Genomic DNA, 15745 nt, shown 5'->3' on the forward strand with positions numbered 1-15745 from the left:
AAACTTCTGTTCCTTACCTATAATCAGCAGGAACACATTGATTATAAAATGCTGATAACATTTATTTAGTACTGTGTACTGGGTTATATAATTTGATGGACACGATGAGTTCAGAGGCCATAAAAATTTTTACGTAAGCTTTTTCATGCCTTGCATTGTGTCTATTTACTTCTGCTTTCCAGTTTTTACTCTTTACCCAAATGCATTATGTAGGGAGAAAGGCAACATAAATTGTTTTAATCTGTTTTTTTTACATTGTGAACATTTATTGCAGTTCTGTTAGAGCCAAGTAATGTCCCAGACACTCCTTGTTGTTTGAAGATCTGTGGATACTGTAAAGCAAGATCACTTTGGTTCTTCCCCTCTACACTACATATTACTACCATAGTCTTTGTTGGGTTCCCTCAAGGTGCAAACCACTGCTGCATACAGATGCTTTTAGTATCTCCAGAGGCTCAGTGCTGTGTTCTGAGGCAAAACCAGAAACTCTGGCTAAAGCACAGGCAGGGCTAGTGCAGTTGCACATTTTTCATTGTGAACAGAAAGCCACAGAGATGCTATTAGGGATCAGGATGGGTAATGAAGACTACTTCCCTGGAGCTGCACTCCAGCAGGATACCCAGTGGCTAGGGAATACACAAAACAGCTGTTGAATCTACATAATAACAATACATTTGCTATTCTCAGCTACTAGTGTATATGGAAGTTTTGTTTCATATGATTCAGGTGATGCAGCAGGTGTTCAGGAATTGCAGAATTATTACAATTTACAGCCTAGCAACTATGAACTTACAGCTGAAATAACTACTGGCACTCTTAAAATTATTTTTCCAGGTTAGTTTCAGGTGTGCCACTTCCAGAATATATATAACATCCTCTCAAGATTTTTCCCAACATTTTTCATAATAAACTAGTAAATAAATGCACTTGCTACATGTTACAGGGTTATCTGTGACTTTAAACCTTTATTGAGAATGGCTTAATTACAAATAAAAATATATTTATGTATAAAATCCCTGCATGTAAAATACCCCTTCCTTTGCAATTGACATCATGAAGGAAACAAAGTGACAAAACATTTTCAGGATGAGTCTTTTGATAGACAGTCTTGAAACAGGAAACAAAGTTTTAGAAAATGCCGATGTTCTGACTGCTTGTGCAGTGACCTGCTTTTCATCTGAATGTTGTATAAACAGTCTTTTCACTTGGCTATTGCTTCTTTCTTGTGTTTTCATCTCTCACAGCCATCTTCCATTTGGTGGCTGTAAGAGATCCTGTTGCAATGGTGGAGCTCTCCTTTTGTATATATTAGCTTGAACAGCTTTGTTTATCTTTCAGTTTTGTTGAAGTATTTAAACTCTGGGTGCCAAACATTTAACAGTCAATACTGTTACACCTGTCTATGCGTTTCAGGCCACATAGCATGCCCTTAAGTTCATGTTTTATGTATAAGCTCAAGATTTGCATTTGGATAACTGAACGAGTAAGAGGTCAATTACAAGCCTTTTGTAAGAATTGGTTTTATTTAGCTAACCAAGCCTGCTCTAAAATAAATCCTGTAGCAGTTTAATGGTATTGAATGATCTACCTACCTGAAGATGCATGGGTTAAGGAGGTACTCTATCAACCTGTAGTTTACATACCTGTTAATTAGTAACATAGCTAAAACAATCTCTCTAAATCAAACATCACAAAATTGGATGTGGACATAAAAATTCCCAGACCAGTAGCTTTCTGGTGACTTACTCTGGAGGAGTCAGAAGGTTTTGTAGCTTTTTTTCTGGGATTCTGCTGGTGACACTAATGTACTGGTACTACTGCTCACAAATTGCATCCTAATTTTTACTGATTTTGCAAGAGCCAGGATGTGTTCTAACTTCACCAAGCAAAGGCTGAGACCCTGAAAAGTTCCTGTCATGTACTTTCTGTTCAGAGCTTTTTAAAGGCTGCTACATTTTAAATGTCTGTTACTATTTTTAGCCTTTGTACAAAGGAGCACTCTTGATGCTAAGCATACTCACTGAACACTCTCCAGGTACTTTTCAGTAAGTCAACTGATAAAATGTTTTATCTTAAAAAATATTTTTACCATGCTGAAAGAAGATTCCTATTTTTATTTCCACCACTAAATAACAATGTCCTTCTACTGTTACTTCACACAGTTCCAGAACTCAAACAGTTCTTTTCCTAAAACCATGCCAAAGGTGTGGGATCTCTGTCTTAAGTGCAAAGTAAAATTCTGCTAGCTTTACATTAGTATTAACATTGATTTTTCTACCCACTTCAACGTAGGCAGCACTGAAGATCAAGACTTGTAGGCAGTTGTGATGGATGAATCTGAAATAGGTGATTATTTCCTGTACTTTACAGGACTCCTCAGCAAAGTAATTAAATCCAGGTAATACATTAAAAGATTATTAATAATTTCACTTGATAATGTCTGAGTACAGTAACTAACTTAATTCAAATATAGCTGTAGTATAAGAGTTATAAAATCTGAGTTCCTGCCTTTTTATTTGTAGCAAAGAGACATTCATACTCCCACCTTCCTTAATTGATTTCAGCTCTTAGAAGGTCACTGAACTAATACCAGTAGCAAAATTTGGCTCAAATTATGATTCAGCGTTTTAGTTACAATCCATTATATGCTGTCAGGTATTTACAATTAACATACAAAATGTAGACCATTGGTGTGGATGAGCATTTTTCATATTTGCTTACTAAGTTTAAAGTTTATATTTGGAATGGATTCTGCAGAAACTGGCATGTGTCAGTGGCATAATGTTCAGAGGTTTTTTTTTTGTGAAGAGCAGTAAAGACTTGTAAGTACAACTAAAAAGTCTTCACTTAAACTTTTGAGGCAACACCAATACCTATGATTCCAAATTTAATGCAGTGGTGTAAATGCTAATTCTGTGTAAGGTGAATGCATGAAGTATACTTAAGAGTAAATGTGTTTAATTCCTACAATGTAGACAATATGGATGAGCCAGCAAGGCATTTTTGTTATTTAAAAGTGGTTTCAGTTGATATTTTTTTCCTTCCATAATACCCTGCTGAACCTCAAATACCTAGATTTAGGATGAAGATCAACCCTTGATGCTTTGACAGAGAGAGAAACAGGTATTGTCTTTTTTTCCCTGGTTTTGTTTACTGAAACCTATGCATGTATTTCTAAGTGTTAAAGTTCATACATTTGGTGCTTTTTTCTCATGTGTTTAGTTTGAAAATAAGCTCAAAGTGAACAGGCTCTGGGCCTATGTTTTAGAGTTGTTGTCACATGTGCAGTGTTGAAAATGAGGGGTGGGAAGAAAAGTGAGACGTACATTGCAAAATCAAACACATCATCAGGGAAAAACAGGTGAAGACAGCATTGCAGGGTAGTCCTGTCAGTGCCTATAAAGCCTCCTGTATTTAAGATCCCACTGCGGTTCAGGAGCAAGGTCTCTGCAGGGGGAGTCCTGAGACAAGCAGCCAGCTGCCCTGCAGGCTGCACAGCAAGGGCCAGCAGTGCCAGCTCTGGGTGTCAGCTGTCTGTGTAGATGAACAGAATATCTTCATCCGTGCCGTAACTCGTCCTGGCTTCCTCAAAGTTACTGATGCTGGTGCAGCACGTTCCTGTTAAGGAGGAACGCAGTGTTAGTTAAAATTCAGAGGAACTGGCCTGTGAGAGGCTCTTATACTGGGTCTAGCAGCCTCTACAAAGGAAAGTAACTAGTATACAGACTAGACCTATCAGCTTGGTTTTTAGCTTAACTCAGGGAGAGCTTTCCACCTCAAAGGCAACGCTCAGTAATCCTGTAAATAGGTACTAAATTGGCCATCCTTTTATATTCTGCACATAGAACAGCATCTCTCTCTAACTCATCTGAAAGCCAGGCAAGTTTCCTAGAATGCATATCTCAATGCCTCAAGTAACTCACAGCACAGAATGCAGCACTAATTTAATTAATATGGCAAAACCCCTTCTGACAAATTGGTTAGTGATGTTTGAAGTCTGTGCAGAACATGAGGGAAGTCCAGCTGTGACTCTGCACTACAGACACATTAGTGATGTGGTGGCTGAGAATCCACCCAAAAGGAACAGGCTACTCACTGTCAGCGTAGGCAGGGTTGTTGTAGTAAATACTCCCTGAGGCTTTGTTGTAGCCACATAACACAATGAAATGGCCCTGGTAGTCAGGATTCCTGCAGAAGCACTTCTGTCCAATGGGGAGGAAGCAGCAGTATTTGACAGGACTTGAACAAAGATCACACAATAGCAGGACTGCATTCACCAGGACAATGGCTACATGACCTTGGGAGAGGTGGTTTTGGATGTCTTGTACAGTTACTGTGCTGCAGGAAAAAAAATGAGACACTTATTAGTTCAGGGAAGAGACTGGTATGTGATGAAGTGTGTGATGATGGATAGTACTTATGCAGCTGGCATGGTTATTTTTATGTCACAGGTACAACTTTTTGCTGTTAAACCCTGCAAGCTTTGCTACAGACAAAGCCTGTGTCATTCAAGGCCTTTTGATCTCCCTGCTGCTACTGAAGTGCAAAACAATAGCTCTGGATTCTGCAGTAATATAAATGTAATCTCAGAATGTATCAGATGCCCCAGAGAAGAGTGCTGAAAGCAGCTGGCAACTCACTGAGTAACCTGAGAGACTTCTGTTGTGGGGAAATCATAAGTGAAGTGTTCTCTTCTACTCTTAGAAAAGCTTATTTCTGAGGCACCAAATCTTACTGACTGAATGGTTAAAGATTGTATTATCACTAACAAACTTAAGACATGCCCCAATCTGCCTGTGTCACACAGGAATGTTACTCTCAGCTGCAATTTTGGACTACCTGATTCTCTTGAGGTTTTATTTTTATAGCACCTCCTACAGAGAATGAGTATCATAGAATCATAGAATCCTAGGGGTTCGAAGAGACCTCAAAAGATCATCTAGTCCAACCCCCCTGCCAGAGCAGGGTCACCTAGAGTACATCCAAACCAAACCAACCTGTACTCTCATCTACTCAAAAGCTGTCCTTCACTGAGGCAGGTGGGTTATTCTGTATCCTTTAGAAACTCATGCCTTGGATACATTCCAGATGTCAAGGCTGTGTTCACTACCTGACTTGAACTCACGTGCTTTTTAGTTTTTTCAGGTGTCAGTTTTCTTTGATACCCGAACCTCAGTACTGCACAGGCAGACATGTCCTCTGTCCTTACCTTGCTCAGGGCTATGATCTTGGGGTTGCTAAAGCCTATCCGTTCTATCCTGTCACAGCTCTAATTAAATGGGATGGTGTCATACAGACTCTCTGAATACTTAACAATTCTGCTAAATGAAGGTTGCACTGCAGCATTCAGATGCTGTTGTGGCTGCCCTGTACCCTCTCTTCTTACTCCTAATCATTTACCCCATTTTAACAACAGAGATCTAAATCCAGCTTCACTGTAACACAGGATGCAGCTCAAGTTAAACACAGATGCTAAGTTACTACCCATGTAGAATATCACTGTTGTTTGTGAAACAATTCTGGCTTTTTTCCCCTTCTCTTGGGTTTGCAGTTCTTTCATAGAGGTTCCTTACTTCATCCTTACCTTGGCAAAAGCTTGCATGCTGAGTTTTTCTTTACATATCTGTCTAGGAACAGAGAGCTGTGTTTGCATAGCTCTGGGAACAAAGGGTTGTGGGGCAATGCAGCACTCTGCTTCATTGAAACAATGGCCAGTTAGAGTGCTGCAGGCACTCCCTACTGGGTAGTCTTAATGGAGAATCTAATTAAAAACATAAACAATAGTCACCTCCTATCAGCATTTTCAGTTCACTTATTCTGTCATTACTATTTTTCCTCAAACTTCCTTATTAACTCTTGATGTGCAATTTTTTTTTTTGGAGGCAAGTATAGCAGAAAGACTCTATAACTCACAAAAATTCACAAAATTCACAAAAAAGGGATAAGGGCCTGATTTCAGTCTCTCTCACCAGTTTAGCTTGGTGTTTCCAAGAAAAGCATGAGGCCCAGAGAATCTCCAAAGAGAAAGAAAAGAAAACTATAAGCTTACCACTTCTCCACCAGCACCTTGCAGGCTTTGGCTTGTGCAAAGAGCTGATTCACTCGATTCTCTTCTGTGTCAAAGTGCTTCCTGTAAAATGACTGTGGAGATAATAGAAGTTATGAACTGGAATTATGTTTCCCTTGGGTAATCCACCACTTACAACCCCTGCTATCAAGGGCCTGCGTAATTTGGAGATCTGGCCGTGGGATAAGAGATCTCTCCCTTAGTTCATGGTAATAAGATAAGAATTCCTGCTCATCCAGTGTCTATTCAGATGCCTACATAAGAGAAGCCTGTCTGGTTTGTACTGGGCAGCAACTTGCATTAGAAAAGCCATGGCCACTATTGTCCCTTAGTGGCCCCCTTGTTGGCAGTCCTGAGCAGGCCAAGCCTTCAGTGGACATGAAGGCTTGAGTTCCCCGCTCAGCTCTTGAGGTGATTCTTCCAGGTCAGGGCTGAAGTGTGGTGGTGGGGAAAGTGTGGAAACAAGCACTGCTGCTGCCCAGGCTGGACCTGTGCTGTAGATAGAGGGCTTAATTCTCCAAGGCTATCGAATAGGCTGGAGCCTTTCATGAAGACTACGTTAAAACTTTTTTTTTAATTGATACTATGGAATCAAAGATGTAGAATGTATGAGATCACATCTAGCTTTGCCTTTGGAACTCATTTCTGCCAGTTTTGGCAGTGGGCAAACCTTGCTTACAGGAACAGTGGTTAGTTGTCAGTAAGAGCAGAGGTTTTTTAGCATGACACACAGGACTCTTAAAGCTGTCTGCTGTCTCCCATAGGCAAGAACACTAACCTGATTTTTGTAGCCCTTGTCCACTCCAAGTGTCTGGGTGCAAAATTTATGCCTAACACCAAAGTGCCGCATTAAGTAGGCCAGGTCAATAGTCCAGATACTTTTTGTTAACTGGAGTTCCTGGATGGCTTTCTGAAATTCATCATTGTCCAAATGATTCAGATACCTATGGTATTAGGAAAGGGAAGCACAGATCTTAGGAGAAGCAAATCACGTGCTGTATCCCAAGCCCCCACATCATGGGACATAAAAACTCAAACCATGGGCTTGGCTAAGAAATAAACAGAAAAAAAAAAAAACAACCCACAAAGGAGCCACAAATCAAAGGGAAGGGAGTAGGGAATATTTAACTGGATTTGTTGCTGACTTTTAAAAATTGGAAATATATGGGTATCTTGACTGTTTTATAGTGCTAGAAGTGTACAGGTGCTGTACAATAGACAAGCTGTACTGAGCAAGTGTAGAACTCTGTCCTGAAGGGCTTACAGGCTACATGTACAAGCATGTTAGAGCAAACACAGAACCAAGTGTTAAAGACTAAAACTTGCTTCAAGCAACAGATGGATTTCAAAAGGAGGAACTGTGAAGGAAGTCAGAAATATTTGAAGGAAGCTTGACTTAGGAACTGATGGCACAAAAGGCAATAAAGGGGAGATAAGTCAGGAGGAAACTTGGGACAGGTTGCAAAGGGGTGGGGAGAGGCAGTTACAGAGAATTCTGGAAGTCAGAAAACAAAATGGAAGTAAATAGGAGGTGGGAAAGGACTAGACTTGAGGATGCAGTGCAAACAAGGTCAAATCAGCAGGGTGAGAAGATTAATCTTGGAAGATGAGTTTTGGGCAGACTAGAGTGGCAAAGAGGTAAAGGGAATAAAGAGGCAGAGGTTACAGTAGTCAAGATGGGAAATTACCAGCACACGGACTAACGTCTTGGCAGAAGGGATGGAGAGAAATGAAAATCTTCTGCTTCATATCTACTAAGTGGACATCTAAATAGGAATTTCTCCTGCACCTAAGCTCATGTTCCTCTGTGGAAGGAAAGAGGAGTTCAGCAGGACAGCTACTAGTTAAAAAAAAACAAAAACCAAACCAAAACCCCAAAGGGCAATACAGTGCATTGTTCTGAAGCTGAAACTACTCCTGGAACAAAAACACTTATCCCACAGACTGGGGGCTCAGCAGGACAGAGCTGGTGTATACTCATACATGGGGATACACCTACACAGAAAGGAATTAGGTGAATTGCTGTGCTAAGTACCAGTTCTGAATTACAGCAACAGGAAAGAGGGATACTTTTTTATTAGTTTATGCATGCCAACCTGCAGAGTTCTTAGAGCTGATCAGATATTTTCTCAAAACAGTCAATTATTCAAAAGGTCTTAAATTCATCTGCACATCTCTCCCTTCTGCTGGAGAGCTGTAATTCTCCAAGGGTACCCGAGAATCTGTGTGATTTCTTAAGACTAAGTTAAACTCACAGCTGCTTCAACACACCTCTTCTCCCTGGACATTGCTTCCCACTACCCCTCTCCCATGGGATGGGATTTCCCACCCGTTCAAACCAGAACAGTCACTTACTGAAGCACCATCCTGGAGCAGGCTAGCCCGCAGTCCCAGTGGTACAGCTGCTGAATGACTGGCACTTTCAGCTGGATGCAGTCAACTGTAGTGAAAACACCTCATTGTGAGTCAAACACCATGGATGTCCAGCCACACAGGAATCTTTTTTTCCATACCTTGGCAGGAAAAGTCAGCTTGTCCTCAGCATGATTGTGGCAGAAAGTTAGGAACACTTTTTTATTTTACTGGATGGGCAGGTGTTTTTTTCTGTTTTAGGGGAATGTCAGCTTGATATTTCTGTAGTTAAGCATTTGGTTTAATCTCATACTGCTTTATTGTTCCATACCCCATCTTCCTTCAGCTGTTTCCTTTTATTCTTTTTGGTGGGCTGACATATCTGCCAGCCCCTAACTCTGAAGCTGTGTCCCCCTCCCTAAAAAACAGTAGGTAAGGCACAGGTATTCACCCTTTTGCTTGTGTCTGAATGTTTGTGCCGCAGAAGGTGTTAAACCAAACTGTGAGAAAACAGACACAACCAGGATCTCTAGGCCTTGATCTCCTACAAATTCCACAGACTTGAGCCTTTTCTACAGATACCTTTTTCCTCAAGGACTGTCATTTACATGAGTAATTTTACGTTAACAAGTCTCACAAATAGCACCAGTTGGCCTTTTGTATTAACTCCCTCAACAGCTCAGCAAAGGCAGAGGGAAAAAAACCAATCCCTACCAGAGAGTCTCAGGATACAGGGAGCACCATCCCTCTGCCTCATTTTTTTATAGGGTTGGCAAGGTGATGGTTTCAGTTTCAGAAACGCCCTTACCACTCAAAGGACATGAAGTATTGCACCTCTTATTGCTACTTCAACATTTATTAAAGTGAATTAGTCACAAAGGGCTTTTCTAAACAATCGCACCTTTGATCTAGAAAAGACCTTTGAAAAGCTAACACCAGGTCACCTACACTTTAAGAAGGCAGTAAATATGCATTTGATGTGATGTAGACTGTCTAGATTTTCTATAATTTTATATAAAACTTTTTAGATAGTGTTAGTAATCTGACATTACTTGTAACAAAGCTAGATTAATCTACATTAAAGTGCTCTTAAGTATGCTAAAAAGAAAACATGAAAGCCGGATTCCTAGATTCTCCTCAAACCAGAATCCCTAAGTATTTTGTCATCATCTTTTATCGGCATCTTATGATTCTGTCCCCTTTCTGTTAATACCCAGGGCCTCGACAATTGTCAAGTTCCAAGATTAACTAGAGAAGTTAATGATTTCTACGTAAAGACTTCAAAGGGTAATAACTTCCATTTTCTTGCTTGTTAAGTTTCCAGTCATCCTGTTTCCCAACACCCCCAGAACTTCTCCCGTGCTGACCGGCCGCTGTCCTGAGCCCGGCAGGAGCCGGCGTGTGCCGTGGCTGTCAGCAGCCCTGGAACCCCCTTTCCGGTCCGCCCGCTTCAGACGGGGCCGGTCGTTCCACATCGCTGCTGCTGCTGCTGCTGCCGGAACCTGCGGCTCCCGGAGGCCTGGCAGGAGCCGCCCGCTCCCCGCGGCTGGCAGGGTCGTGCCCGGTGCTCCCAGCCCCGGCCCGTTCCGCCGCAGGGCCCCCGCCCCGCCCGCCCGGCCCCGAGCGGCGGCCGCCCCCGAAGACGAGCGGCGGGGCCTGTGCCCCGGCGGGGCGCACTGACCTGGCGGCGGCTCCCCAGCCTCCCGCGGGCTCTTCATGGCGGCGGGGCCTGCCGCCCGCTCACTGCCGGCCCCGCCGAGCCGGCCCGCCCGGCGGCGCGGCCCAGGGGCCTCGGCGCGGCCTTGGCTCCTCCCGGGGGCGGGGGCTGCTGGGGGCCGGGCCCCGCGGCGTCGGCCCCGCGCCGTGGCGGCGGTGTGGGCGGTGGCCGGCGTGTGTGGCGGCGGGCAGGGGCATGGCGGACGTGCCGGCAGGCAGCCCTGTCCCGGGAGCGGGGCTCCGCCGGCGGGACGGGGCTGCGGCGGGACGGGGCGGGAGGGGACGGGGCGGGGCCGCTCCCGCCGCCGCGTTCCGGTTCCGGCGCGCGGGGCAGGGCGGGAAGCTGGAGGCGGCCATTAAGGGTGAGCGCGGAGCGGGCTGAGGCGGCTGGCGGGCGGTGAGCGGTGGTGGAGCCCGGGCTGGCCCCAAGCGGAGTTCTCCGGCGTGCTGCGTGTCCCCGGGAGCGGCAGGACCCTCCTTGCTCCGCGGGCGCCGGGGGGGGAGCAGCCGAGGGGCGCCGCCTCCCCTGGGGCCTGTGGGCTTCTGAGGGGGCGAAGCGGCGGTGGGGCGGCCGCTGGCCTGGCGGCCTCGGGGGGCTCTCTTGGGCCTCCGGGGCTGTGCCGGGGCCCTCCTCCCCCGCCCGGGGCAGGGCTGGGGACCTTCGCCGGGGCTGCGGTGTGTGCTGTGGGCAGGGCTTCCCCCGGGAGGGCCTGTTAGCTGATGTGGTCTGCGAGGGTGGTTGTGCGCCCCGTGGGTCCAGCTCAGCTCGTAGGCGGTCGGGCTGGCTGTACCTCTGTGGGATGCACCTGGGGCGGTTTCTGAGGTGCAGCTGGCTGCATCGGTGGTCCGTTATCTGGTAGTTACAAGTGAGTATCTTGAGTCAGAAGAGACCTGGAAAAGACTCACTTTTGCTGTTATTCTCAAGTGTTTTCTTTCTGTGGCCACCTTTCTAAAGAAGTTTTATTAATGTGTTGTGAAAGTATAGGTGTGTTGGGGTAAGAGAGAAAATCAGCACCTTATGCTGGGGAAAATCATAGATTGTATTGGTAAAACCTAATGGCAAAGAAACTTGTAGACTGTTTTCTCTTGTTTCAGGTGTAGAGCCACAGCACTGCAAACATGTCGATTGGAGTGCCAATTAAAGTCCTGCATGAGGCTGAAGGCCACATTGTGACGTGTGAGACCAACACGGGAGAGGTTTACAGAGGCAAACTTATTGAAGCTGAAGACAACATGAATTGTCAGGTACACCTTTTTCAGGAGGGTGGAAGGAAGGCTGTCTGATCTGTGCCTGGAAAGGCTGACAGCGTGATTAAAACACCACTGCTTTTAGTCTTAGGGTAAAGAAAACCATCGTGCTGCATGTACACTGTCTTACCACAGTGCATTGGATTCAGGGTTACTGAGCTCTCCAAAGAGACCAGAGCCTATTCTTTCCAGTTTTACAGCTGGTTTGGGTGTTCCTGTCAGTAATATCTGGGCTCTTAAGATCCTGTTCTGTGAACAGTGTTTCTGTTGGAATTCTTTATTTAAAGTCACTGAGCATAACCATAAGCAAACCTTGATTAAAGGAATTGCAGCTTTCTTTAATTTACATTGCTTTAGGAATCCTAAGAGGGTTTAGTTCAGATTGACTTGAGGCAAGTCATTGTTGAAATCAAAATGCTTCCTTAATAGTTAGGACTGTAATAGCTGTATTGAATCTGATTTACTATGAGAAAAAGCTAACAAAGCTAATAAAACTGACTCACAGACTGTGGAGAAAGCAACAGTTCTGGGCCTGCTTGAGTAGTAGCAGGTTTAGGAGTATGTTTCAATGGTCCTGGTTGCCTTGTGTCACAACTCCAGTTGAGAAAGTAATATGCTTGGAGTGGTTTTGGCTTTGGTACTTGAATCCTGTCTGTATATTCTGCAGGCAAGAGAAATCAGAATACAGAGCTCTGCTGGAGACCTCTGTGGGCACTGACTGATCTTTGTTTCCAGATGTCCAACATAACGGTGACGTACAGAGATGGACGAGTGGCACAGCTTGAACAGGTGTACATCAGAGGCAGCAAGATACGGTTTCTCATTTTACCAGATATGTTGAAGAATGCTCCTATGTTAAAGAGCATGAAGAATAAAAACCAGGGTTCTGGAGCTGGGCGAGGAAAAGCAGCTATTCTCAAAGCTCAAGGTGAGTACAGTTTGTCTTTGGTCCTCCCTCCTGTTTTGCTGCAGAAGAACTAGAAAGCTGTCATTTCTATCACTGAGGAAACGTGAGCTGTGAGAAACTGAAAGATTATTGACTCATGTGATGTGTTTCTGTATATTTCATCTGATGATGGAAGTTAAAACTCAAACTGCCCAGTTCCCTGAATACTATGATAATTTAGTTGTAGTCAGTAGCCTTGTTAAACAGAGGGTTTATGTAAAACTTCATTTTCTGTTTTCCAGTGATTGCAGCTGTTAGCTGTGTGGAATACTTAGGGAAGGATTTAGGTGTCCTTGTTAAGCTTTTGTAGAAATACTAATTCAGGTATTAAGAAGGTGCTTAAAGTGCTGGGAAGCTGTAATTGAGCAATTCTGTAGTTCACTGTCATTTGTACCTTCCTCAGGGGAACAGCCTAGTTACGATAAGGTTGAGTATTAATTACAGGCTGCAGAGTCCTTGGTTAACTTCAGCAAATGCAGTATGGATACATGGGCGAGTAACATCTGCTGAAGCATACTGAGTTCTGTTGCAAAACCTTGGAAGACTCTGAGATGTTAAATCTCTTGGGCTACAAATGTATTTCAGATTAGAAGGAACATGAAGCGTATGAATATTTGCTGCATCTAAGACTTAGTTTTAGTTCTTCTCACAAAACTTTGTCTCATTTCAGCACTTTCTGAGTCTCAAAGGATAGCCTTGTTTGCTTAGAAGCAAGGAAGAGGCTTTGAATGCTGTTTGTTTTGCTTGTCAGTTGTTGAGAGAAGTACAAAGTTATGTCAAATTAATGTCATCCCTGATGTTTTCTTTCTTCAGTGGCTGCAAGAGGAAGAGGCCGTGGTATGGGCCGTGGCAACATCTTCCAGAAGCGGAGATAATCTTGGTCTTGACAACATGTTTTGTTTTATTGGTTTTTTTTTATTAGGGGGTATTAACTTGATTACACATGCATTGGTATCAGTTTTGTGAAATAAATATTTCTGACAAAAACTTGTCTGCTCTTGTATGACAGGACTTCTCTTGGGCAAATACATTGTAGGTCTATTTCAAACTTAAAATTGCTTTGTTTGGAAAATGGTGGATTTTATATCTAGGTTTGACTACTTTGTATTTGTGTGATGCATTGAGTTTTGAAGATCATTTTCTTGCTTGGTCCTGTTGGTGTTCATTCTCTGAAGAGTTAGGAGGTGTTCTTTATGAAGGATTTTTAAACTGTATGTTTTAAAGTCTTACTAGCAGCTGCATTTATGGAATATACAGTCAGAGGCAGCTTCCTGAGAAGCAAGTCACTAAGTTCTTTTGTTTTATAGGGGCCTATGATAGGTAGAGATCCATCTTCAGACCTGTGCATTGAGCTTGTGTTCTTGCGTTTCCTAGTTTACCCTTTGGATACAGGCAGAGTTTTTCGTTAGGAATACGTAACTTAATAGTCTGAGTTTATATTTTCAGCGAAAAAGTCTGTTCTAATTATTTTAGTAGTTCACTTGTTTGGGGTATTTCCCCCCCCCCCCTCCCCCCATATGGGAAGACAGAATATAAAATAGGCATTTTCAAGGATAAATTTGAAGTGTTTTGTACAGTTCAACAGTAGGGCAGGTGTATGGTGGAAGTTGTATTAATGGGTTATCCATTAAATACAACTCAGTGCAAATGCTCATCTTTTGAACAAAGCTTAGGGTCAGCTTTAGCTTTTGGTCTTAACATCTGTGTGACTGTGTATAGATCACTAGCTGATCTGCAGGAAGCCAAATGTAGATATAACTTTATTTTGTAGGAAATACAGTATGGCTGACTTAGTGACTTAAAGGGTTGAAATGTTTACATGTAACATTTCTGTACTTAACCACATACTTGCATACAATCAATTACCAGTCTGTGCATGTACAAGATAGCAAGTCTTACTTTACTGCTCTAGGAAGATTCTCCTTTGTGTGCAGACATGAAAGTTGAACCAATGTATCAATTTGTTGAAGTGTCTGTAAATAAAGCTGTATTTGGTCTTGCATCACTAGAGAAACCTTCCTATGTGTTCATCTGGGTAGTAATGATTCAGTTATGATCCTAAATGTTTGTCTTAGAATCCTCCTTGAAATGTGTTTAAGATGTGCTTGAGCTTAACTATAAGAACATTGTAGTGTCTTGTGCCTAGACTGAGCAACCTGCCTGAAAGAAAACAGTTTCCCCAAAGCCCTACTTCAAAATGTGGCGTTTGAGTCATATTCATGAGCAGTAATGCTTTCCTGAAGACAGAATTTTCAGCTTGAAATGAGCACTTGAGGGCATTAGTAATGATATTAAACATTTCCTTGTGGAAATGTCATCCAATCCACAGTTGCTCAGAAAATGATTGTGACTGGAGTTGTTCATCAGGCCATTTCCCTCGGTGTTAGCTGTGTAAGGTACCCACAAGTAAAACTGGGCTGTATGCAGACTGGAGCCTTTCTCATCACTGGTATTAAAGCTGTTTGTACTGTTTGGAACTTTAATAATTAGTTTGGTTCTAAGCTCTTACTGTGGGAGAGAAGGCATCTCTATTTCACAGAATTTTCTCCCCCTGCTGAAGTAAGGGCTTGAATTTCACAAGACTTTTGAGAAAGACCATCTTAAAGTCAAATGAAGCTCAAGTTCATTTTGAATCTTTATATTAGATGCCTACTGAAGGTGATGTTTCTGATCAAAGAACAAATTAATTTCATCCTGTTGCTATATTGTGAGTTTGTGGTAAGAATTGAACTGTCTATAGTATCCCATGCTAATGCTAGGGATCTCTGGAAATGTAGGTAGGAACAGAGATTCCTGTTGACATCCACTGGCTTTGTTGCTGTATTGTGGTATACAAGATGTCCATTTTCCTAGTAAGTAGTATTATGGCTATTTGAAATAGACATCTTTTATTTGCAGTTTAACTGGTTTTATTGCTTTTAATATATCAGGTTTGTGATTGTGTTGCTAATCAAGTTGGAATTTTTGTACTTTGGGGTTACATCACCATCAACAGGCAGAAGGGGAATGGCATGATGTTATTTTTCTCTGTGTAACTTGAGGCCAGTTATACAGATGCTGCAAGATTTTAATAGGATGCCGCTTCAGCAGCTTGAACTGCCTTTTCTTCCCAAGTCAACACCTCATAGAAACCTGAGATTGATTACTGCTACAATTAATAGTCATAAATTAACAAAGGATGGAGTATGTGCATGTTGTAGGAGATGAGCTGTTCTACTTAAAGGGTGGTATCCTGGCCCTGGCTGATGTACAGTGAACCACAAAATTAGTTACCTTGTTGAGTAACAGGAGAGATGGGAGGTGTGCTCACAGCTTGAGCAAAGAGAAATCACTTTGCCAGAACTCAAGGAAACTAACAGGATTATCACAGCTTTTTTTGCCAAGACTATACAGTACTTGCCAGCCTTCAAACCTCT

The 15745-nt window shown here is 43.0% G+C and overlaps 2 protein-coding genes across 3 annotated transcripts; one reads left to right on the forward strand and one right to left on the reverse strand.

Annotated features, from left to right (window-relative positions):
- Positions 1-937: 937 nt before the first annotated feature.
- GUCD1 (guanylyl cyclase domain containing 1) lies at positions 938-10409 on the reverse strand. The gene is made up of 6 exons (XM_051633676.1): positions 10101-10409; positions 8423-8507; positions 6846-7011; positions 6050-6141; positions 4097-4338; positions 938-3618 (listed from the first exon to the last, which is right to left on the reverse strand). The coding sequence occupies exons 1-6, from the start codon at positions 10135-10137 to the stop codon at positions 3527-3529; spliced, it is 714 nt and encodes a 237-aa protein (XP_051489636.1). The 5' UTR covers positions 10138-10409; the 3' UTR covers positions 938-3526.
- Positions 10410-10430: 21 nt separating this feature from the next.
- Positions 10431-13316, forward strand: SNRPD3 (small nuclear ribonucleoprotein D3 polypeptide). Of its 2 annotated transcripts, none has more exons than XM_051633678.1 (4): positions 10431-10497; positions 11231-11380; positions 12119-12311; positions 13143-13316. In XM_051633678.1, the coding sequence occupies exons 2-4, from the start codon at positions 11255-11257 to the stop codon at positions 13202-13204; spliced, it is 381 nt and encodes a 126-aa protein (XP_051489638.1). In that variant the 5' UTR covers positions 10431-10497; positions 11231-11254; the 3' UTR covers positions 13205-13316. The 2 variants fall into 2 exon arrangements, with proteins under 2 accessions (XP_051489638.1, XP_051489637.1); XM_051633677.1 differs by having other exon boundaries at positions 10467-10532.
- The last annotated feature ends 2429 nt before the right edge of the window (positions 13317-15745 follow it).

The sequence above is a fragment of the Apus apus genome, chromosome 16 (genome assembly GCF_020740795.1).
Source record: "Apus apus isolate bApuApu2 chromosome 16, bApuApu2.pri.cur, whole genome shotgun sequence".
Lineage (NCBI taxonomy): Eukaryota > Metazoa > Chordata > Aves > Apodiformes > Apodidae > Apus > Apus apus.